We start from the raw sequence: 25,585 nt of genomic DNA, 5'->3' as shown, positions 1-25,585 counted from the left end.
ACATGAAACAAATCCAAAGAGAAATGCTGTAACGGTAACAATCGATCATTTTGTTTACTATACATCAGTAGGTTTTACTGTGACTATATAATAGTATATATAATACATATGTATATAATACACACAAATATACATATTTTATGGAGGGATATACTTGATTCAATTTAGTTGTTATTTGGTAATTATTTTCATTTTCAATTTTGCCATAACTGACCAATTAACACTATTACAGACCTGTTGACAATGAACAGACAATTTGATGTGAAACTCCTGAAACAATATTATTTACCCTCAATAACAAAATAAGTATATTAAATAAATTGATGGCTTAGTTAAAACTGCCTCCATACAAACTGTCAGTAATTCTGTATTGTGAAGACTTGATGAGTTCTGCTCCACACACATGCGCACACACATACACGCAGACACGCACACAGAACATTCTATCAGCCTGATTTCTCTCTCATTTTCTCTCTCAACTATGGCAGAATATGTCAACTGTAGAGGTTACAAAGATTAGTCTCATTCGCATCTTGGCGTTGAGTTAACATTGAGGGTATTTGAACTCAGCCTTGATGGGATCCTGGCCACTCCTGGCGATCTGATGGAGGGGAAATGAAGTAGGGGTTGATTTACAGCAGTGATTAAAAAGGACTGAGGCCCCTTTACCCCTGGTATACATTCCTCCAGGATAAGAGTTTATGTAACAACAATTATGCCTGTACATAAACCAAGCAGAAAGAAGAGGAGTTTCAAAACAATGATATCTGCTGTAGCTGGGATACAAGTTACTAGATGCAGTTTAATGCATTTTTACTTTCATTTGCTGTAGGTGCAACTGTGTAGCAATGAACAATTCTCTTACTGCTGGACTTGATGGTGCTGTTGCAGGTTGAATATACAGCAAACTCTGAATAAATGGATGCATGACTAATGTATACAATTCAAAGGAAATTGGCACTGAAACAGATGGAGCTGTGTTTTCAGGGAAAATGAGTCATAGCTGACAAATTGAGATTACAATACCATATTGTATTTTTTCCTTGATGGGAAACAGACAGTGCTCTCTTCTCACACCCATTCACATTGCATTACATGCATTTAGCAGACTCTCTTATCCAGAGCAACTTCCATCACAATAGATAAGTTTATCCACTCACATTTAAACGAGCAACAGTGTTAGACCAGACTAACAACACTCCCAGACCAGTGAGTGTGAGCATAACACTATAAGGGGCGGGGACTGAAGTGGGACCGAGATGCAGTCTGAAGAGGTGGGTCTTCAGTCTGCGTCGGAAGACGGCCAGTGATTCTGCTGTCCTAACCTCTGTGGGGAGTTCATTCCACCACTAAGGGACCAGTACAGACAGGGGTCGTGTCTGAGAGGAGTGACCCTGTAAGGATGGGACAGTCAGTTGTCCTGTAGATGTAGAGTGCAGCGATCATGACAGAACATAGCGTTTGAAGACGGGTTGTAGGTATGAGGGGGCTGCCTGTCCCATTCACTGTCCTGTATGCCAACACCAAGGCTTTGAACTTGATGCGAACAATGGCAGGAAGCCAGTGAAGTGAGGGGAGGAGAGGAGTAACTTGACTGTATTTAGGGAAATTGTAGAAAAGTCATGCAGCTGCATTCTGGATTAGTTGTAGAGGTTTGATTGCATGTAATTATTAGTTATTTCTCTGACAAGTTTACCATTTCACTAGCTTGCCAATTTTAACACATTTAAACTATTTTAATTCTAATTAGTTTTCACACTAGCTACCCTCAGACACTAATTGAGCATAATGACATCACTAGTAGCTACTGCTGCCTTAAATTAAGGATCTAGCTACCTTCCCTAGTAGTGCATGTAGGTGGTAAGAAGTACAGAAAGCCCTCAGTGACCTATTGTTTACATAACAATAGGTCACTGCATAAATGATTAGACTTTTCTGTGGAGATCTGCTTGAAATACACATAATTTTGTCTGTCCCATACATAGTACACATTGTTTATAGTATAATGGAAAGGCACAAAATTTAACTGCCTTCCTCTGAAGTGTTGGGAAATCAACGTGGATAATGGAAAAATGTGAAAATTATCTGGGGAAAATGCAATTCAAAATTAACACCATTGCTTTTGTTGACTTGTATTGGCAGCAAAACAAAAAAGCATGGTTGAAAAGATGCGAAACCTCTGCAAATGTTTAAAAATATCTGTTTTTAATGTTCTATCTTGACAGTAAGTATTTCAGGAATTGGTATAGTTTCTCCAACATCTTTGCTGGACTTTTTTTTCCTGCCAGTCATCGGTGTATTGCTCAGAGATATCCCCAATCCAGCTTTCTCTCTCCCTGTCTATTTGGGTAGAGAAATTCTTTCCTTCCTACTTTAGATGATATTTCAGGAGTAAGGATGGTGACATATGATTATTGTTATGAATTTGCATTCACCTTGTCAGACGTCTGTTTATGTATATGGATCCTTTGTACGGATTGCTTGTTTTTCACAAGTCTCTCAGCTTGACTTTGTCCCCAGCTTGAACAGCCTTACTGTTCATTGAGATTGACAGCTCTAGCATTTAATTGGTAATGCCAATTAAACAATCACAAAAAGATGTGATTCAAATGAAATACTGTATTCAGCCTGTCTGTGCCAGAGCTCTTTCTGGAGACAAGTCGAACACGAAGAGGATTTATGTACAGAGATTGTGCGCATGCAGCAAGGTTAGCTGTGACGATCATGATTTGATCAGTACCAAGGAAGAGAATACATCTTTTCAACATTGCAGAAAGCGATTTGTAAAGGGCACTGATGGAGATGCAGACACAGCTAGCTAGACACAGTCTGGTCCTTTGAGAGACTGATGAAGGAAGTTCTATTTCAAATGAATGAAGGAGCGTCACATGGCCATTGGCATGGATAAGGTCATAGGCCTCCTACAAGAAAAGAACCAATCATTTTTTGAATCATATTGCATCTATGAGTTTTGAGGATAACCCAGGGCTGATTTGTCCTCATAAGTATCACTGAAGTCCAACTATGAGTCACAAAACAAAGCAGACAGTAATACTGTCTGTTGCCAACATGCAAGATCAGTTGACTGTAAGGTAGAGTCTTTGGTGGTTCTTTGTTTCACATCCATCAAACAACAGTTCAGTACATTTTATGTTCCTTGAAATGTTGATGGTTGTTTACAGATATAGGTATAGGTTTTTGATTGATGTATGCATGTATGTATGCTTATAATCTAATTGTGAGTCATGGGTTTTTTTTTCTTTTTTTTCCTTTTCAGGTATTTGAACCACTGTTGAAGAGATATGCTGAACTGGAGGAGAGGGTGTTCAAGGAATCACAGCAATAGCTTTTTCTTACATTTTTTATTAGGATTATGACAATTTAACTGTGAGGGATATGGAGGGCACGGTAAAAAAGGGGTTGATTCTTCTACATTGGAATGTTATGTCATAAAGATAACCATTGATATATGGTCAGAATAATCATCAAGAAAAGCTCATTTCAGTTCATTTAAGAATGTTATTGGAGTTTATTCAACTGTTATTCTTCACCCTCCAAACTGAATCCTTTGCTGCTTTTCAAATCTAACCTACCTGGTAATCCTATTATCATTTCCTTGCTTTTAAACTCAATTACCTGTCTCTATTAAAAATACACAGTAATGTGTGGTATTGTGGGTTTATAATTAAAATATTATTTTTCCCTGGAGCAGAGGCATTGTCTTTGCACCAAAAACCTTTGTGTTTATAGACCTGAAATGAGTTCGGTGTATTACTTTTGAGAAGCAGGAATAACATATTTCTAAAGGTGACTTTCAAAATGGGCTTATTTTTTTTCCCTAAACTTGTAATTTGTTTCTGGCCTCATGGTTGCTGTTGTGAAGCCAGTGCGTGCTCTATTTGTGCTAGGCCTCTCTGCAGGCATTTCACTGGCCCTCTGCTTCTGACACCAAAGGCCCAGTGCTGCCACTTTTAATCAATTGTTCATTATTCTCAACTGAAATTTCCGTATAGAAAAATGATATCCTGAAATGAAAAGCTACTGACAAGCACATTTGTCATTCAACGAGGAGCATATCTAGATGATTCTGTTCCATTGGCAAGAATCTAATTATGACGAGACACTGCTTAATAGTGAATGGTTGGCTGGAGGTGAAAATGGTTGTGAATGGTCAAGATTTTCAGGGAAAAGTTCATATTGATTGTAGTATGCTGACCCCAAGCAACCAGATTTTTCAAGCCAATGTCACACATGGAGTGTACTATTTTTACTTGCATATTCTTCGCTTGTTAGAGTAACACTGTGTCAAACTTCCATCACATTTAATTTTGCTTTTAACACCATTTACACTCCAGAGCCACATGATGCAGTGGTGTTGCTTGGCCTGTAGTGTTGTCAGTTTCAATTGTGTCACTTGTGCCTCCTCTGACAGGATCTAATTACTAAGTCATGTTCAAAGACTCTGGGTAGAAAAGAAGCATTTGCAATAAAAAGAGACAATATTATTGACTAACATTACCTTCTCTTAATTTGATCTGTATCAGCAGCATTAATAGCTGAATTGTAGCATTGTACTGGCTGTATTCAGATGTCAGTATTGGGAGTATTATAATGCAAATATCATTTGAGAGCACAGTGTGCATAAACTATTTAAATGTTGCTGATCCCAAAGAAATAACATGTATGAACTCACACATGTTTCTGTGCTTGAATTTCTTCCATCATATAAGCTAGACCTTTTTGCCTTCCAGATCCAGGTAATGAAATATGCAGTAACATTCTCATTTGTCAATTTAACATTACAAGTCTACAGCAGACATGTATATTTTAAGAAAATAAGAAACAGTAAAGCAGAACATATCTGGGGATGTTAAATGTAAATTAGTCACAATGGGTACTGTCTCAGCCTTTGAAGATGATTGCTAAGCATCTTGTAACATACTGTTTTTGAACGTTTTCACATTGGAAAATACCTGAACCTGATACTTGAACCTGTTAAGAATATATATGTCCCTCTCCCTTTATGGTGCAAATAATTAAGTAAATTGTTAGAAAGTTTCATGAAGAGGTGAGGGACATAACAATCAGGGGAACATATGATAATCATAATGTTTAAATGTGAATGAAACTGGCCAATAACTTAAAGTGAGTCATATACTGTATGTATTGTGTTCATAACACCAGTAGAAGTTAATTCATGTGTATTCATAGCTAAATAAATACCTCTGATGATATTGATAAAAATGAGCTATTAGCTTTGGATAGAAATTGGGCATCTATTCCGCTTTCTTTTTCACAGCTTGCAGCCAGTGTGACTGCTAGATAACAAGCTAAAAAAAGAAAATTAGCACATGGCACAATTAGTACAATTAGCACATTAGCACAATTTATCTTAAATGTTAAATAATCAGCAGGTTTATTTTCTGTTTTTGTTTTCTGTTTTGTTCGTTAACTTGTAGCCAGCAAGCCAATTCAAACAAAAAACCCGAGTGTAAATAAACTGAAATGAAGATTCTCCCTCCAAGCTGCACATGTGCAGTATTTATTTAAATAATAATTTCTATCTGCTGCTTCCTCCTTGGTCACTCCGATAAACATGCCTGTTTATATCAAATATAATTTAACCCCTGACGCATGAAGCATTAGGTAGCCAGTGATACCTAAAGTGACCTGAACCCTCCTTCGCCTTTTACTAACCATAATTTTGGTTGTTGTAGCTAGCTAACTTTGTAATGCAATTTAACATGTGTACATTACTTAACATCATATTTGATGTACACTACATTAACATGGTGTAAATTATTTAACATAGTAATACAAAACATGACAATAACAAAAACAAAAAAATATGGCTGCAGGCAGCAATGAAGGGGCCAAGCACCACAGGGCCACCAGGTAGACAACTAATCAGAACAACCCCTGAACAAGACACCAGTCCATCACAGTGTGAACAGACACATTGACACCCACCCTTACACTCACACACTTGGACTGTGCTCTATGAGGGTGCCAGATTCCACCAAAATCTACCTACGGCTTCTATGGCCTGCCATAGAAATCCGTGGAACAAACAATAATTCCAAAATGGCCAAAAAACAAAATGGCTGACACAGAGGGTTCATAATTTCCCAGCTAGGGTCCTTTACTGTGATGATGCACAAGGAATTTGGTTGAAACATCTGCTGTGGTTCCAAAGTGAAAGGCATAGTGCCCCCATGTGGCCAAATTACATGAAACTTGGTGGGTGCCCAATATTCCCCCTGGCAATAAAGTATACCAAGTTTGGCATGACTCCAACCAAGCACTGCTGATATATGGCTCACTTCCACATGCTCACTTTGGATAAGTTTTGGTCAGAACCCTCTGTAGATGATAGGTACCAAATTTGGTGGTGATAGGATCAACGGTCTAGGACTAGTTTGCAAAGGTAGGTTTTTCATAAAATTCAAAATGGCGGAAAATCCAATATGGCCGACTTTAAAGCCAATGGTGCATTTGAATTGGGATGACCCAAGGATTCAGGAGAAAAAAAAGATCACATAAGCAAAAATGTACCTTGAAATTTAGCCTGTTGCTGACGCTACATGATGGATGGATTGACCCCAGATTTAACACCTGGATACTTTGGACTATCCTCTATCAATTGCCAGATTTCATAAAAATCCACCAAGGGGTTCTATGGGCTACCTTAGGCTCCCATTGTGGAAACTATAATAATATTACTGAAAAATTCCAACAATTACAATAGGTGCCTTGCACCTTCAGTGCTTGGCCCCTAATAAACACATTGTATGTGAATTTGTTAGCAAAGATGTTTTATGGTGAATATTATAAAGCAAAACACATGCAAACATAGTTTTACTGTAGTTGGCAAGTCATGTTGTTTCGATATCCCCAACACAAATACAATGTTCAACAGCACCTCTTTGAGCTGACAGTGCCCTGGGAGGAGATGATGGAGGAGGAACGTGAAAGGAAGAGGGCGAAGTACCAGGAGCTGGTGGAGGACTGCCGCAGGAACGGGTGGAGGGCCAGGTACTTGCAAGAGGAGGTGGGCAGCTGGGGGTTCGCAGGACATTCCCTAAGCGAGGCCTACAGAACCCTGGGCATCACGGGAGCAAGCAGGAGAAGAGCCATCAGCAACAGCGTGGAGGCAGCAGAGAAAGCATCGAGATGGCTCTGGCTGAGAAGGGGTGACAGGTGGGGTCAGTAGAACACCACCTGGACACCGGCCGAGGCTTGATCAACCTCGGTCGGGTCACCTGGACGAGGACATCTGTTGTGAGACCCGAAACACCTGAGGACTCCAGGATACAACACTGATGATGTGTCCAAGTTGGTGCATCAGAAGATGTATGAAAAACAGTGAGTCTTAAAAATACTCATCTGTGACGTTCTTCCATTAAAAGACACATGATAAAACATGTTGGAAGAAGCAATAATGCATTGCTACTAACTAACTAACTACAATAATGCATTGTTACTGACACTGTTGCATTTTTTTATTGTTATACCAGGAACATACCATCGAGATGAAGAATTTCTTTGTAAGGGCAACCTAGCCAACAGGGAGCACAATTAAATTACACAACAAAAACCACACAAATAACATGCATACAACATGGGTATTATAAACAAATGTGACCAAATAAATGACAAAATAACAGGCTGACGCAGCAACAAAGTTCAGAGAGAGAAAGTCTTCTGTTTAAAATAAGACAATGAGATTAGGCACTCAAGTTTGAGACTGGCCTGCAGTTTATTCCCGCACCATAGACCATAATGAAACAAACTCTTCTTTGCAGCTTTGAACGTTCAGTACCTTAAACTGCAGCTATCTTTTAGATCTAAGATTATGGATCCTTTGTAAGACTGAAAATTTTCTGATGTAGTTTATCTATCAAAACATACCCATGTTGCATTATACACACAGCAAGGGATGTCCAACTGACCAGATGATACAGGCTACCATGATGGTTGGTAAGTTGCAAAGACATCTCAAAGCAGGATGATATAATGAGTCAGGTTTGGACAAAGTAGATGAACAGGCACTTCTATAAATGGTATCACCATAATCAAGCTGGGGCAAGAATAAGCCAGTATCCAGCCGTTTAGGTGCAGGCATCAGAAAACATGCTTTAAACCCACGAAAGAAGCTCAGTGTAAAGTTTAGCATCTTGGTTAGGCACTCTATATTCTATTTAAAATTAAGATTTTGGTCCAGCCAAATACCCAAGTATTTATATATGCCTACAAATTCAATAGGAATGCCTTAGGGAGTGTTGATGGGGAAGTATGGAACCTTTGTACAGCCAGGAGTGAACAACATAGCCTTAGTCTTATTGTGATAAAAGGCAGTTTTAGGTCTATTACGGCAGGCTGTAAGGAGTTGAAATCTGACTGAAACCTTATAAATTATAAAGTAATAACACAGAAGAAAAGCACAATCAATTTGCCACTTGCCACATTGACTGGCAGTATCCGCACATTCTGAAAGACTGACTAGTGAATGAATAGGGGCTACTGTAAAAAACCATACTGTCAGTTTTTTCTTTGAAAGAGTCACTTAATTTCCCCAGGCCCTTCTTAGTACCCAGAAAAAGTGCTGGAGTCAGAGGGTTGTAGAGGCTCTTGGTGCTTTATATTTTCTTCTTTCCTTTCCCTCCTTCATTTCTTCATTTCATTTTCAAAAACATCAAACGTAAATATCATTGTATACGTATGCAGAACAATTCAGAGCATTCAACAGCTTGTACGGCCCCTTTCATCGGTGAGTTTCACTTCTGAAAATGGCGGCAAACTCCATGCATGGGTACACAGGGTTACGACCCCTGGGCCAGGCAGTGCTAGGTGCCTCATCAGGCTCTCACCACTGGCTGTGAGTTAGTGGCACCACTCCTTTTCATGCCTTTGCAAGTCAAACAAGTGCTGCTTTATATCGATTTCCTCAGGACCCAGAGAGACTGCTGTGTTAAGGCCTGTGTTCTGCGTATTATGTTGCCTCAATGTTTTGCAGTTAGATTGTATTTTGCCCTTGCTATATGAATCTGGCAAAGTATGAACTTGCTCATCGGCATACACTCTGCTGTCTCAATGGCCAGCCAGCACAGAATTTGAATGATCGTTCCACCACAAAAGAGTATGTATTATTGTTCAGTTGTACCTCAGTTACTTCAAATGCTTAGATATTCTTCTACAGGTAGTACCAAACTTGTCCAAACACACATGCTTCCAGATGACATACAAACTGTCCAATGCAGCAATGTTTATGCAATACATTTCTACACAACTATACGCCACGCCCCCCCCCCCCCCCCCCCCCAAATACAACCATACCCCAGTCCTTCTGTGCTCAAAGTCAATGAATCAGAGAGTTGTGGAACACAAAGAGGAACTCTGTTACAGCAGAAAGAGCTGGGGAAAGCATTGAATAAATCCCAGTGTATAAGACTCATTTCTCTTGTCTGCCAATTAGCCACTAATGCTCTGATATAATATATGCACATCCACTGAAATCTCTGGACACCTTTACCAGAGGGTATAAAGCATTATTTTTAATAAGAATGCAAGAACACACGACAATCTGTGGAACTGGAACCTACAATACTTAAAACAATAGTGACATAATAACTACTCCATACTTATCAGTTGCTTTCCAGTAAGTTTTCCTTTATCGCTATACAGAGAAAGCTAAAAATTGATGCTAAATTTAAATAGCATGTCCAATACTTCTATGCAAATAAAATATCCCATCCAAAAATAATGTCAGTTAATGCTCAATCATATTGTTTTTAGTAGCATCAGTTGAAATCAGTCAAGAATCTTTCCTCAATAAGAAGGAAAATAACTCATATGAGCTCATAAGTTCATACACTGCAACAGCGTCCCCCTGATAACAGTGAATGCTCGATGGGTTAAACTGAAGCTAGCAGTATCAGATCAAACTAAATTACTACAATCACAGGCACAGGACTGTGCTGAAGCTCTGTGTCCTCAGCTCCTCCTCTGGGGCTTCCTCGCTGACAGTGCCAAATAGAGTCAAGCGCAGGTATTAAACGTTTTATGAAATGGAAGCGCGTGTCAGAGATTCTGCAGGATAACGATGTTGCAGTTGCCCACAGATCGGCATGCAGCCCACGTGCGACCCGCACCCCCGAATGAAACCACACAACACAAGTTGAAGTGTAGGCTTCCTGAAATAAAACTCAATTTAAAGGCCGACTGCCATGCTTTTTTTGCTGAGTTGCAATGGGCTTACGCCTCAGGGTGGTTGTTGAGATTTTGCCAGCGTAAATTATAAATGACTCCTTTACAATGTGGAAATGCCACAGCATTTTATGAGAGGCAACATAAAATAAAATGTGCAGCTGTCCCTGTTTCTCCTTTGATGTTGTGGATATACAGGTTGGTGTGAACATTGCTGAAGACATGGTGTGATGTGCTTCACCAACATCAAGGTTTCTTTTCCAAACAGTTTTTCTCAGCTTCTTCAAAACACATGGCTGGAAACAATGTCTTTTTTTTTTGCCAGATTTGGTTTTGGAAAACTAGTGAAATTTAATGATGTATTGACACAATTTCAAAATCAAAGATTCACGCCAATGCAGTAGCATCAACAAGCATATCATTTTGGATTTACAAGTACACATCAGCATCTATTTAGAGGACAGTGTCTGCTGTTGTAGAGAAAACATTGTTCAATACTGTTTAATATTAATATTAATATACGTCAGCCTCTAGGTTCTGTCAGGTTTCATGCTCTTATCAGCACCACAGAAAATAATCTCTGTGGTCATACAATTCCCATGGTAGGTATAGCATCCACATGTCTCAGTTATGATATCTCAAAGAAACTCATTCATGGCCTGAAAGTGTCACAAATTGACTGGTCTGATGACCGCACACCTTCTAGCAGCAAGCTTTAAACCATGCCTGCACAAGTACAAAGTAGTGGAAGCTTGTATTGTTCAATTCCCTCTTTTTCCTTGTCATTTTTTACACAGTTGTCCATCTGTATAGTGAGGCTTCCATTTGTATCTTCCATTAGAACTATCTGAACTGCACTGTTTCAGTGTGTACACTATAAGATGGTGGTTTGTGTTTTATTTACCTTTTATTGAATGTATCGCTGATCCTGAAAATATTCGAGTAATGGTAGGGTTCTCCTTCCTTACATTTTTACTGTCAGGAGTGATTATCTCAGCTTGTCAGAGAAACTCTGGAAGTTGAAGGAATGGCAATGTTCCTGTTTTCTTGTAGGACAATGTAGCATCTATGATAGTTATGCAACTGGAAGTTAGTTTATCCCCTTGTGCACTTTTATGGTCATCAGAATTTGTTTAAAACAATTCTGTTTTGCATAATGTTTGCATTATTGAAACCAGGCTACTGTAAATATTATACTTTACAATTCAAAATGCAGCAAGCTTTCAACCAACTTACCAATTTTACTGTACTAATCATAACTACCACCTAATGAATACTGACTTTAGAAATTAAGAGGGAAAACTATAAACTGACTCTGCAGACATTTAATTTTAGGAAAAGAGGCAGTAATTGCATACTAAGGAACAAGTGTGGTATGACTCCTTAATTCTTTTATCATTGTATCTGTTTTGGTGTAATAAAATTCCTTTCCAGCTAGACAATGGGAAAAATTAATTATACCAAGCTAAAACAACTTCAGATGGCTGACAGCTTTTTATCCAAAATTACACATTGAATATCACACATGGGTTATTTTAATTCCCCCATTTAGAACTCATTCATGAGAATGTGTATCACTTATACATAATGGGTGAAATACTCAACAATGCGTGCCTGTGCCTGTGGACACACACACACACACACACGCACACACACACACACACACACACACACACACACACACACACACACACACACGCACACACACACACTTTATATGTGCTGTTGTATAGTACAGGAAGAAAGACTTTTGTACTTTTTTCAACTTCAGTGCTCTCAGTCAATAACATTTTGTCATGTTATTTGAGTTTTTGAATTCAGGAAGGTTTACAGAACAGTTATTCCAGGGTGGTTTATTTTCATGGAATTAATGTTTGTGGGGCTATATGAAAAAACTTCGAAATATTAAAGTAAAATAAATCCAATTCCCTACAGCAAATTGACACAACTTAATGAGAAAGACTGCAGAAAATATGCAAAGTATTTATTATTCATGATCCCCCTTTCTCAATTAAATTTTGTGAGATGAAAATGAATAGGCTTAACACATAATGACTTCTGTCTTGAATTTTGGAGAATGGTCATAGACTTCCAGAGAGCAATTGATGGCTATAGCCGGTCCTACTGCATTATTACACATTCTGACTGTAGTATAGAGTAATTAAGACTAGAATGTAACTGACATATAATATTAAACCTTCATTATGTGGCTATTTACTTTACATAAAAAAAAACAAAAATAAAACAACCTATTATGTTTGTAGATAATGCTACCTAAGAGGTCAGCATAAAAGTTGCAGTGAGGGCCAGCAGACTCCCATTGTCATGAAGAATATTTGGCTTGGTATTGTGCATCTTTAGCTGACGTTTAGTGCCTCCTCAATCAGGAGGAGGATTCACTAATTCTTGTAACACAACAGCTGGCAGCCACTGAAGCAGAGATGTGATAGATCAAAAGTTAGAAAAAAAAAAATCACAAAATTTTCCTTCTGAGTTAATCTTAGATTAAACACACATAGGCAGAACCTGGCAACAAGCAGAAAGTGAGCAGGTATTAAACAATCATGTTCACATTGTGCATTCCACATAAGACATACAGCTAAAAGCAAAATGTAATATTAATGCTTAATGCTACTTTAAAACATCAAACTCAAACATGTGAGGTACATCTGACAATTTCCAAATATGGGCCAAAATTTATTTCTTCGCAAATAAATTTAGGTTGAGTAAAACTAAAAGAATTTTCAGTTCCAGTTGCCAGGTGATTTTATTTAGGACATTAGTAAGATCAGTGATTTATAGTCGTTGTATGCCCCCTCTCTATCTTTATCTGAAACAGTATTATGCAGTTCTGCACATAATCACCATGCATCTTTACTTGGTTAATATGTAGTTTTATGATACACAACTGTGCTTCTTAAAAAAGAACTACATTATGTGCAACACACTGGATTATATTTCTGTAGGCTGTCTATTAAAAAAGGTAGTGTGGTTTAGTAAATGTTAGCTCAGAAAAAAATTTATTTATTTTTTACAAGTATTTATTACAAGTACCTCTCAGTACAAAACTGAGATGAGATTAGACCATCCAGGGCATCATTAATAAACAACTTTGTTAATATTTGTAATACCAGTGGGATGCTAATTTTAAGATAATGGTATGTTTCTTTTGTATTTGCACAGCATCGCGAGTTCAGTGTGTTACCAACATCAATGAAAGATTCTGTGTACAAATGAAAAAAGCACAGCTGTAGACTTCATTATTCAGGTATATATGGGGTAAAGTCATATTATTCTTCTACTATGAGCAGGTACAAGATCTGGGGTCATGCATTACATACAGTAATATAGGTGGTCTTGCTTATTGACAGCTGTCACTTAGCTCTTGAGGTCACTTTCAGGCCGGGGTTAAGTTAGGCCAGAGAAGTCTGTGCCGCCTGGGGTGGCCTTTTATTTATTTTGTTATTCTCAGCTGGCCAGAAACCTCTATTATCTGAGTGTTGAACCCAGATGAATGTGCTTAGAACCTCTGGAACTTTTTCTCACATCACAATGCGGTAGAGTGAATGAAACCGTGGACAAATAGAAATAGCCAGGGCCGCACACAACCAGACTGCTGGAGTATACATGCGGCACAGCCAGCTGGGAGAAGAATGTGAATACATCATCACAATCTCACCACGCTGCCCCATTACGCTGGCCGCCATAGCAAGACCCATGGCTTTTATTGCCTTTTACTGTTTGTAGCGGTTACATTTCTTAACCTTGCAGGCAGTAGAGCTGCTTTTAACTTGATATGTTGTAAATTTATGTGCTCTGTGTACAGCAGCTGAAACCATTGTCAGCCATCTATCACCATGATGGTGATATTCAAATTTTGTCTGTAAAATTGGAGTCAAGGGGCTGCCTAAAGTGAAGCCATGGCCTGGTGGGGCTGGAGCCGCACTGAATGGTGGAACCATAGTTTGGGTGTGGGTGCATAAAGCCTAGAGTAAGTCTAACCGTGTAAACTGGTTTCGGGAAATGTGTTTACAGTATTCATATTTATGTTTACGCATGATATGTGACTGTAAAACGCATGGCCTGGTTGTACTCAGGGCTCCAGTTGCTTGGCCAGGATGAACTCTAATTTGGATGTGAGGGATATAATTGTTACACCCTTAAGCAGAAGATTTCACCTCACAGTAAGGCTGTGATACTATAAATGGATGGTGAAATGGATGAAATGTAAGATAATATCAGTGATGCAAGCTGCCTTGGATGAGAGAGCCTGAAAAAAACAGGTGCTCTCTTCAAACATTTTGTATACATTCAAGATGTATGCAAGAAGTACAAAGAAATTTAAATTAAGACAAACTTTACAACTTCAAAAATAAGAAAACATTGCTCACAGCAACAGAATGAATATTTAAAGTGCCCATTGGTGATAAACATTAAGTTTACATGGACGATATCATACATTTAAAGTTTGTAGTTTTTTATGGCTTTAGTCTGTTTTATTATGGCCTAGAAAGTCCCTGGATGGTACAAAAAGTAAATAAACACCTTGTCTCCTTTGACGAGCTCTCATCCCGTGTTTGCTTTATGCAGATCTCTCATCGCGTTACTTTATGCAGATAATCTCTCATCCTGTTACTTTATGCAGATCTTACTTACTTTCATTGGAATTAGGGCATGATATTTAATTCCATATCACGTTCATTTGACTATAAAAAAGAAAAATAGAACTCTAAATGAAAAATACTGTATGCTTTGAAAAACTTGCCAAAAAATGAATACATAAATAAATAAAACATAAAATATACTCCAGTTAGTTCAAAGATGAATCCATTGAAGTTTGTTTTTAGACAAAAAAACAGTCATATAATTTTTAAAAATATTTTTGTTTTTGTCATTCAGTTGAAATTGTCCATTGATCACTTCTTTAGTCAGAGAGGTGATTTAGCACACCTCAAGCTCCAGTTTGATTGGTTAAAAAGCCTCCCTTTCCGCACCTCTCACATGACAAAAATCAGAAAATGAGCATTCAGTAGCTTTCTTTTGTTTATAGCTGTTGCCCGTGCAGATGTGCCTCTGGATTCTCTTTATAAAAGAGGGGAGATTCATATTCCATGACTTTTACTGTGCCCAGTGTCATTCAGTTGCACAGAGATACTGTGGACCTTGCAGCTCTGAAACTGGCCGGCAGTGGCAATAAGCACAGCCAGTTTCTTACTTTATATATCTGTGGTTACTGTGTAGCATTAACCACGATGAGAAGGAGTCAATACAAGCATCTTACTCTCTAATGGTGCTTGTGGCTATCATCTAAATGAAGCTAAATTATCGAGGATTTGCACATAATTCTCCAATTTCTTGCAGCTAACCTTCAGGTGAATGTAAGGCAGAAGGTCATTAGTTTGTGGATGCTTTCCTTGAACTAGTGAGATGCTGTGTTAGCAGAGACATGAAACAACCATCTCCACTGTATTACAACAACATCAAAAATACATTTTTATCTCTGAAGAATAATGGTGATTATTTAGTTATCATTTATCATAGCTAGTAAGCAGTGTAATGACTAGTCTGTTATAATTAATAAACAGTATAATGGTGAATGTGTGTATGTAGTTTTTAGGGTGACCACATAATCAGGTTATGTGACACACATTCCAATGTGATGCTGCTATTGAACGAATCATGCGCACATGCACGCTGTGATTGTGTGCATGTGTTGCAGGCCTTCCAACTGAGAGGCCCCTGATTCCCATGTAGTTGTTCTTAGTTCAATTACTGTATGTCTGACCACTGACGGGGCCTGCTTTGATACTGTATATTAGTTCTATACCTCATATCCCAGGCTTGGTCCCACTCTTTGTGTGTGACCTATGGTCCTCTACCTTGCAGTCAAGCCTTTTAGCCCATTCTTTGTGCATAACTATGGTCTGCCTTGGGTGATATGGAGGCATATTACTTGATATTACCATTCAGTTGTACCCCCTGACCTACTCTCCCACTCTGCCTCCCCTGTCAGGGTTTGTGACAGAGAGAAGCCCGGTCAGTGTGTGCTCACTATCAATCCAAGGATGCCTTTTGAAGCAATGTTTTTCTAATTAGGCACCAGTGCCCAGGCCATGACAAGTTCGAGCAAACCTAAACATCCTACGAGGCTTGTGTAAGCACTTCTAACTATTTAGGTTGCTGTAGAGTTGCCCCCAAGGGGAGACGGAAACGGGATCATGAGAGGGTGAGGAGTGTGTAAGGTGTGGGACTATAAGCGCAAGGCTTTGTGAGTGTAACATCTGAAACTCAGCTGAGCCAACCATTGCCTGTGAAGCCTTGCTGTATTGAAGATCATCAATAAACAGTCTTTCCTCTCTCCTTCAACTGAGGTCCAGACTGAAGTTCTTTGTGTTATCAGTTTTATTAGTTAGCTTGCAAGTACATTAATGTTGAAGCAATTTCACCGAATTCCAACATCTCTGTATGCCATTTACACAAATTCTACTTTCATCCACATACATTGTATCGAGGTACAAGCAGTGAGAACCAAGTGTGAAAAAAGGAGAAAAAAATGCAGGTTGCTATGTTAGTACATCTTTTAACTGTGAAGCACGTCCCTGCATCCACTTAGTCATGCAAAGAGATGAAGTGGCTGCTGTTACATTTCATGGTGGACTGCAGTTTAGCAGTAACATTAAAAACAGCTGCTGGAAATGTATCTGGGACGGCCATTTCAGTCCATTAACCCAGACGATTTTTAAGGGTGACCATGCGCTGCCTCAACCTTTACTCAGAGGCATAAAGTGGGCTGATGTTTTAATCACAACACTGTGCAGATGGGCTGTATGTTAGCTTGAGTCAGCCCCCAAAGGTGGTGTAACATCAGATCTACATAAGAGGAAAATACCTCTGAGCTGACAAAAGGAAGGGCCGAGAAGTATTCGGTTTGAGTTGTTATGCTTGGGCCAAAGCCACAATGTACAGATTTGAATGACTGAGCGACACAGCGCTGTGTTTGCCTTCAGAAAATTAAAGTGTTGACGGTATCATTATGCAAATGCGGCTGCTAAGTCAGAGATGAAGCCATCCTCTGAGGCTGTCTTCCTACAATGTTTAATTAATGCTATAGCAAGATTATCAGATTGCAACAATGGCACATGTTTGCCAGAAATATTCATGTTGTAAGAATTTGCTTTCATGTTGCAGGATTTCAGAAGGATTTCATGTTCAGTAACTCATGCCCCCTATCAATATCTCATATCTCTTCCCCTGTTGCATTTTATTCATGGATAAGGGGGAGAAGAGGCCATGTCAAAGAGGGCAAAATAGAGTAAAGAGCTCAGAGTGCTTTCCTCCACAGTTCATATCCCTAAGGCCCTCAACTATGGCACATTACCATGACAGTATGGACCTCACCCAAGGGGCTAGACAGGAAACAATAGCAACAATATAGAGACACCCTCTCCTGTGGTGGTTCCAGGCCTTAAACATGGACACTGTCATTTACTTCTGTGTTTATGATGGGCTGGACCCTGAACTTGTCCAGCTGCTGAACAGCAGGCAGCTACATTTTAGGTGACTAAGGTCATTTGTATAAACACGTTTTTGGGAGCTGAGGCTATTCATGTAAACATATTTTACGGGCTTGAAGTTATTTGTGTAAACTCTCATTCCACAGTTCTCTTAAAAGAAATGAAATTTTAACAAGGTACATAACTGCTGAACATGTTATATTGAGTTATGAATATAACTCAAAAATAAATGTAGTGTTCTGTAGTTTTTCAGCCACTTCATATACAGTATGTGTCAAAAAGCAGTGTTATGAAATTGAAGTATACTTCTGTCATTGTTTACACAGTATCTATGCATTTTATTTAAATTGTTAGGTTGCAGTCTGGTGTGCTGTCTAGTTTTGAATGTTTATTTTTGGATTGCATAATTTATTAACTGTGTATACATAACTAAATTGAGCCACTTTGTTTCTAGCTTTGGAATGGTTGACTGAGGTCATCTCTTTTTCGGATTCCATATTCCATTCGGATAAAATGTATGATGTTCCATACCTTGGTTGAACATGTGTTACATAAAGACAGTATGAAAGCTGGTAGCCCATTTCTTTTGTTTGTATCTTTTATTAACATCTTACATAAGCTGGCGTAAGGTAGATTTATTCTGCATCACCTGTTCCCATGTCTTCTCCTCCAAGGGCACAGTTAAAGACAGGACTGCCACAAAGAGTTCTCATCAATGTGGAGGACCTGGCTCTTGGGCAGCTCTCTACTGTCTTTCACAGTGTATTACGGGTTTAAAATATTGAAGACACCTCTGTTTATTTCAGTTGTTGTAGAGTCTATTTTCATGGGTGTAAATGGTGTCAACTATTTATGTATATTTTAAAAAAATGTGTTATTGTACTTCCAGAGGCATATCTGTGACTTGCATCTAGGGCATATGTGGGTTTTGATGTATTAGCACAAACCTTCCAGAACTGTTGCAGTTGCTGGGCGATATGTCACATGTTAAACAAGGAGCTTGCAAATAGGGATGCATTTGTATGTGTAAAGAAGGATATATGCTGCATTTCCAGCATTCTACTATTGATAGCAGCAGCATGGCATAGTGGTTAAGGAGCCTGAAACCAAAAAGTTTATGGATCTGATTTCCAGGTAGGCTACTGCCCATATAGGTAGTTATACCCCTTAGCAACCTACATAATTCCCTGTAAACATCTAGCTGTACTATTGCACCACATTAACATGTAAATCTTTTTGTCATCTGGGTAAGGTAGTCTGCTAATCAAATGAATGCCGTTTTTCCTCACAAATCAGTTCTGCTGATGACCACCAGTAGAATAAAAGCATGACTGCAGCCTGTCTGATTTGATTGGTCTTTTTTCAGAATCTGGAATTTTTCAACCATAATAATGAAATGTTGTAAAGATCATATATTGGCAGCTTCCCTTTCAAGCACGGCATTTTTCTCTCACTGTTAAATCCAAGCAAACATATTAAGTTCTTTCGAGAAACAATAACACAAGGCTGTCATATGAGTAGTATGGCTATCATGAGGGTTAAAGATTTGTTTTCAGTGTCTTTTTTGAGAAAGGTTTGATTGATAATGAGAAAACTGTCACAGCATTTTTCATGTTTGCAGTTTACTTTGGTGTCATGAAAATCTAGACAACCAATGTAGCCTTGATAATAGAGACACAGATAATGTTTATTCCTGACAAACAAGCATGCAAGTGGAACTTTCAAACTGGATCCTTTGAATATTTGTCAAAGCTGTCAAAGCTGTCATTTTGGGCTTGACCTAGAGATGACAGTTCCTGTGCAATATTTACTGTTTCCTTACAGACATGAGGTTCACCAGCTGCTCTTTGACATGGCTGGTGCGCAATGTTTTTACAGGATACCATTTCCTTCTTTTGCACAAACACTCAACATGTATGGTCTTGACAAGCATTTTATTATTATGATTATTCACAAAATAATTTCAGATAATTGTTTTTGTTGCTCTCAATTTGACTGAGAGAAATGGAAACCATCCATTCTGAATTGGTGGTGTTTATTCATGTCTGAGATTTTTGATGTTTACAAATGTAAGCACTGTGACACTTTCAATGACTATATTTTTTGGGCATTTTTGGACGAACTGTGAAAAATGGTATTGCTACCATTCATTTGTGTCACTTCACACATCATAAAAATCATCTGAGAAATGATCTCACCCTTAGCTGAGAGTAGGAGTAGGAAGCTTCATAAATAACTCTGATTTTTTTTTTTTTTTTTACATTTCATTGGTCCTAAAAGTATTTTTAGCAGGACTCTTAGGAGTCCTGATTTTCAGGGGCTTGATAAATATGGACTCAGATGTGATTCAGTGTTATGCGTTTGTTCCACTGCTGTTAGTAAGGGTTCCGTCCTTAAACAGCATTTTCAGTGTTCTGCCTTTTGAGGAAGAGTTGGCACACAACAGTGATTCCTTTAATGGTGAAATGGTTATAGCAACAAACACGAGTGCTCAGCTATGTATGTGTTGCAGGCACCGGGGAAGCAAGGATATTCAGCACCACTGATCTGCGTGATTATGGAAAATATGACAAAAACATGAACTGCGAAGCTAATATTCCTTAACAACTAATGGCATTTCTTTGCGCATGAGATTTTCTTTCAGATGTCAGAATGGAAAAACATTCCTAGAAAATTGAAAGTGAGAAAAAGGTCAGTAATAAATCTCAGCCAGGCTTAAAACTCTACTCTTGGGCACAATGAAGGTTTTAGTTTTGGATTCTAGAATATCTGGTTATCCACATACCCTCTCTGCCACCTCAGGCGATCTGTATCCCTCCCACTTCAGATGATTGATGCATTCATTTTGTGACAAGTTATTAATCAAGTTCATCATTCTTCTCTCTCTGCCACTTCCTCATACACTATACAGTTTGCTCTGGTCCTCATTCTTCATCCCTTCACTGCTATCAGTGAGGAAAAAATGTCTTCCACCTGTGATATCGTCCATAGTGACCTATTCAAGGTTGCAGTTGCTCAGGATAAAGTAGATTAATTAATGTTGTGCTTTTCAAACACCATACATCCAAAAATTGAATTAATGTTCTGGAGGAAGCCACATCGTTTTTAATCCTGCTTTGAAATCTTTGAATTAATTATTTATGTTTATCATATTGACTTTCATCATAAATATGAAGGGTGTGATAAAAGGCAGGCTTTGATCCATTATTGGACTCCATTTGAATCAGCTTTAAGAGCAATGGGTAATCATAGTAAGGGGGACTTCACTACTTCTGGTTATTCCCTTTTCCTGGTAATATGAATTCACATTTCCTATTTGACCATCATATTTACATACATTTCACCATCACATATCATGTAAAAATACACACACACACACACACACACACACACACACACACACACACATATTGTACTGAACCACTACTGTTTCCAGTAGTCAGGCAATATGTAGTTACTGTTCAAATGAGTGGTTTGTTCTCTGCCTCAAACTCACATATTTTATGGACCAGTGTGCTTTTTTAAATGTTCAAACCTATTTCAGCAACTTTGTTTCAAAGTTGCAGTCTGAAGCATTGAGATGTCAGACCTACATTATTACATACTTGCTCTAGGAACAAAGGGAAAAGAAATGTATTGTGCTCCTTCTTTCATCTTTCCTCTTTATACTTCTGACTTCATCACAGCCTTTAAAAGTCCCACGAATTGTCCTTGGAATGAGAGAAGCCATCAATCATTAATTCAGTCTGAAAAACAGTTGAAAATGAAACATGTGAAAATACTGATTATTCATTTAAAGGCTATTATACAGACAGTCCGACATCATTAATTAAAGACACATCTCTGCTATTCAAGACTTTTTATGCCATGCAATTACAAAAAAAAAGGCAGCACAGAAGGCCCTAGAAGAGATATTTCTTAAATAAAGAAAGTGAGACTTTATGCTTTTAATTTAGCTTTTACAGTTAGCAGAATGAGCCTTATACTTCTTTGACCATCAGCTATTTAATACATGCTACAATATTCAGAGAAGAATCACTTGACAAAAAACCTTATTAATCCTATGCTTATCAGACTGCCGTTCGCTTATCTGTATCCTACATCCATTTTCTGTCTGGCAAAGAGGATTCTCATTTCAACCTTGCACCTACCTGATATAGTTTATACACTATGCAGTCTCTGGCTATCTTCCCTGGGCTCCTTCCTGTCCCAGCACAGACCCACCTATCAGAGAACAGTCATACATGTGTACTGTATTACCCCTACTGTAAACTGACACACAGTTATGGGTATCATTGTGGCCATGACAAATAATGTTATAACTGTTATATTACTGTGAAAATATTTTAGTACATAGCCATAAGTTCTTGTTTTGGGTTGGTGGTTGATAATCACATTTGAAATATACAATCATCTCATGTATGAGAAATGTCTGGGAATGAAGGTGAAACATTCTGTTGTGGCTTGAAATGCATTACAATAATGTTGACACAGCCATTATTTTACAGGGTATGACCTTAGGAAATGTGGGTTAATTTAAAGTTATGGTATTTCTTTACTTTCATGTCTTAATTACATTCACTACGGAACAAGTATAAAGGTTATGGCGTCAAAGATTACAATTCAGAAATTCAAGTTTGTTTTGATTCTTGGCTACCTCAGACTCTTGCAGGACAAGTAGCCAGGTAATTCTGAACAATATTTTATTTCGTCTTAGTTTTCTAAAAGACAACAACAAAGGATAGAGCAGAAGGAAACAACTATAACTCCCCCCCCCCCCACCTGGTCCATCCTACCCAGCTCTTCCTGATGACCTTCCCATGTTCCCATGACCCACACTGACTGCAGCTCCCCCCACTGGTGGTTGTGTCTTTGGATAACCAACCCACACCATATATACCATATACCCATAACTCCATTTGGCTACTCCACCATCAGGTCTACATGCTAAGGATATGCTTCCTGTCACAAAGTAATGAAACAGCAATGCACCCCCCCTGCAAGCTATCAATTAGACTCATACCTTGTATGTAACGGAAAATTGACTGTACCCATTGAGAAACATTATTACAAAGTTTTAAGATTTTCACTCAAATCCACTGATATCTAGCCACATTATTTCCCTCCAGACTGTAAATTGTGCACATAAAATACAATATGTATTTTCTTGACTGAAGGCTCTTTGATGCCATAAACTTTATACTTGTACTGCAGTGAATGTAGTAAAGACATGAAAGTAGAAGAAAATACTAAAAGAAATACTACACCTTTAAATTCACCTACATTTCCTGAGGTCATACCCTGTGAAATAATGGCTATGTCAACATTATTGTAATGCATTTCAACTACTGTACCTTCCAATGTGTCTGATCTTTTTTACTTGTGGTTTTAAAATTCAAAATGTCAAATCAGTTCTGCTTCAGTGTCTAACATTCCGACATTGTCAGCTTCATAAGATGCAACAGGCTATTTCCTTATTATGCAATTACAATCATTTCCATTGTAACTGCCTAGCATTATATGGAGATGGCAGTCATACCGGTAACAGTAATACGAACAGGGGAAACATACCAGAGTCCCCTGCTGAGTGAAGCTATAGGGCTGTTGATTGTTTGTCGGAGGTGTTGGTAAATAATTCACCTGGCTGTGATCCCCTGGTGCCCTTCTGTAGCAAAGTGCACAGATCTGCCTGTGATGCTTTCTGAAGGGGAGAACCTGACAAACAGGTCCCAATCAACCATCCCATTAAAATGTGATTACCCAGGCCCCGTGTCAATTCAGTACGACAGGATCTCCAAAAAGTTGTTCAAAACAATGTTTCATTTGTATTTTCTCATAAACTTTCCAGTGTTACTGTCCAGAGCAAACCCCAGCCATGAACACAGACTTTGAACGAGTTCTTGAATTGTTTTTAAAGGACTGCATGAATGTCATGCATTGGCATGCATTCGATGACGGCAAGACCTCATTTAAATAGTTTCATATCCTCTCAGGATGTAATCAGTCTATCAATGTTCAGAAAACACTGTATAGTTTTGGTTGATTTACATTGTGAAGGAATTGTTTAAAATCAGTAAATGTGTGTGTGTCTGCAGGGGAATGCGTATTTTCCCTCTAAAGCAGCTTTGTGTTGTCAGTTGAACTTACATGGCACACTGTAAAAACAATTAAGGATTTACCAGTGTGAAAGTCAGACAGACATAATACGGTTGCACTCCTGGCTGTAGGTGGCCAAACCATTCGGCATCTACTCCGTCTAATTACTTATTACGTCAATGTTAATTTGTCAACCATATTGTGTGCTTTTTGGGCTTAAGTGAGTGATTAGACATGGATAATTGTGACTGCCTATATTAACAAGGTTTGTGATGCCATTTCTTATGTTTTTTTTTCCCTCTTCTATATTTTCAGCCAGACAAATAGCTAAGAGCAGGAAAGCCTAATTTGGGCAGAAAACAAAATACAGAGAATCATAAACCGTTCAAATTGTAGAATGAGCAACATGCAGGATGTAAACTGCAGAAATGGGCCACGGCTGTAAATAGCATCTTCTGCTTGGCGGTTTTATTTCATGCTGTGCACCTCAACTGCATAATTTAGCAGCATTACATAAAACAGATACGGTCATGCTTGCCCAAATGCAGGATTTGAAAGCAGTAAACCACAAAGAGCCATTACAGCTAAATCTACAGTATGACCTGCTAACCAGCTTCTTTTTCCACTGAGACACCAAAGCCCTTCTCCTTTCAAATTATGCTCAGATTCATCAAAAGACATGCAAACATGAGCAGCAAGTGCTGAGAACCTATTGCTACAGATATTGAAAGACATTACCATGTAGGACAGATATCATAACATTGTTTAAATATGTGATATTCATCTCCTTACATTGAAAAAAAATATTTTTTTCATAGGACGGAACATGCCATTTATTTAAAAAAACAAGCAAACAACACAACAACAACAAAACCTCAATGGACAGGCAGTCAGGAAGCATGATGTCACTGGAATATGTATTACTCTCATTCAGTTACACCTTGAGAAATGACAACAAATGCCCAATGAAATTATAAATGGCCCTTTACAAAGTATTCCACTTAGTGAAAGAGGGTACGCATCAGCCTCCATTAAATCAGACAAAAGCATGCTTAATTAATTGTTATTGACGTCTGCAGGAAGCACTCCTTTTAAAGAAGCATACACACATTTCAACAGGCAAGGAATCCGAGGAGTGCTGTACTGCAGAAACCCTGAGAAGGCACAGACTCTGGTGCTGCAGTCCTCTTGTCTTTTGCATTAACTTGCATTTTCCAGTTTATCCCTGCCAGGCCGTACAGAGGGCAGCACAATGGTGTGGCAGCCTGCTTCACTTCTTTATTACTCACTGCATCCATTTATTTTCTTTTACAGATAAAGACATGGAAAAAAGCAAACTGTTCTGCTCTTGAGAAATTAATGCACATACAATGTCATATAAATATGAATATATAAATATGGAATCTGGCAGGACAAAGAACAAATATCTTAATTCACAACACACCTATCACCCCTACCTACCCCCATATATGACGATACTTGTGTCATTTGTCCCAACAATCATATTCCATATTTCATTGCTTTTGTAGCCCCATGTATCTCTCCATCTTATAATAAAAAATTGCAGTGTTGGGAGAAAACCAACTAATATTCTGAAAGCACAATGATTGTAACATCTGCAAAACCATGGCTGGTGAAGTGGCACAGTGGTTTTTAACTGCACATGTAACTGGAGGCTTGTAGATTCAGATCTGGAGTGGGACACTACTGTTATTTCTTTGAGCAAAGTCAATAGACCACATGTAAAATCTGAGCTGTGTAAAATGTGC

The 25,585-nt window shown here is 38.4% G+C and overlaps 1 protein-coding gene across 1 annotated transcript in view; it reads left to right on the top strand.

Moving 5' to 3' along the window:
- xylb (xylulokinase homolog (H. influenzae)) overlaps positions 1 to 3,551 on the top strand; it is a 64,861-nt gene extending 61,310 nt beyond the window's left edge. The window contains exon 19 of the mRNA XM_036554128.1: positions 3,278 to 3,551. Coding sequence (XP_036410021.1) covers positions 3,278 to 3,346 — 69 coding nt within the window. The 3' untranslated portion in view covers positions 3,347 to 3,551. The remainder of the gene's footprint in view (positions 1 to 3,277) is intronic.
- Positions 3,552 to 25,585: the final 22,034 nt, after the last annotated feature.

The sequence above is a fragment of the Megalops cyprinoides genome, chromosome 2 (genome assembly GCF_013368585.1).
Source record: "Megalops cyprinoides isolate fMegCyp1 chromosome 2, fMegCyp1.pri, whole genome shotgun sequence".
NCBI classification, from domain to species: Eukaryota; Metazoa; Chordata; class Actinopteri; order Elopiformes; family Megalopidae; genus Megalops; species Megalops cyprinoides.
The sequence above is the reverse complement of the archived record's forward strand: the minus strand, read 5'-3'. Positions and strand labels throughout refer to the sequence as shown.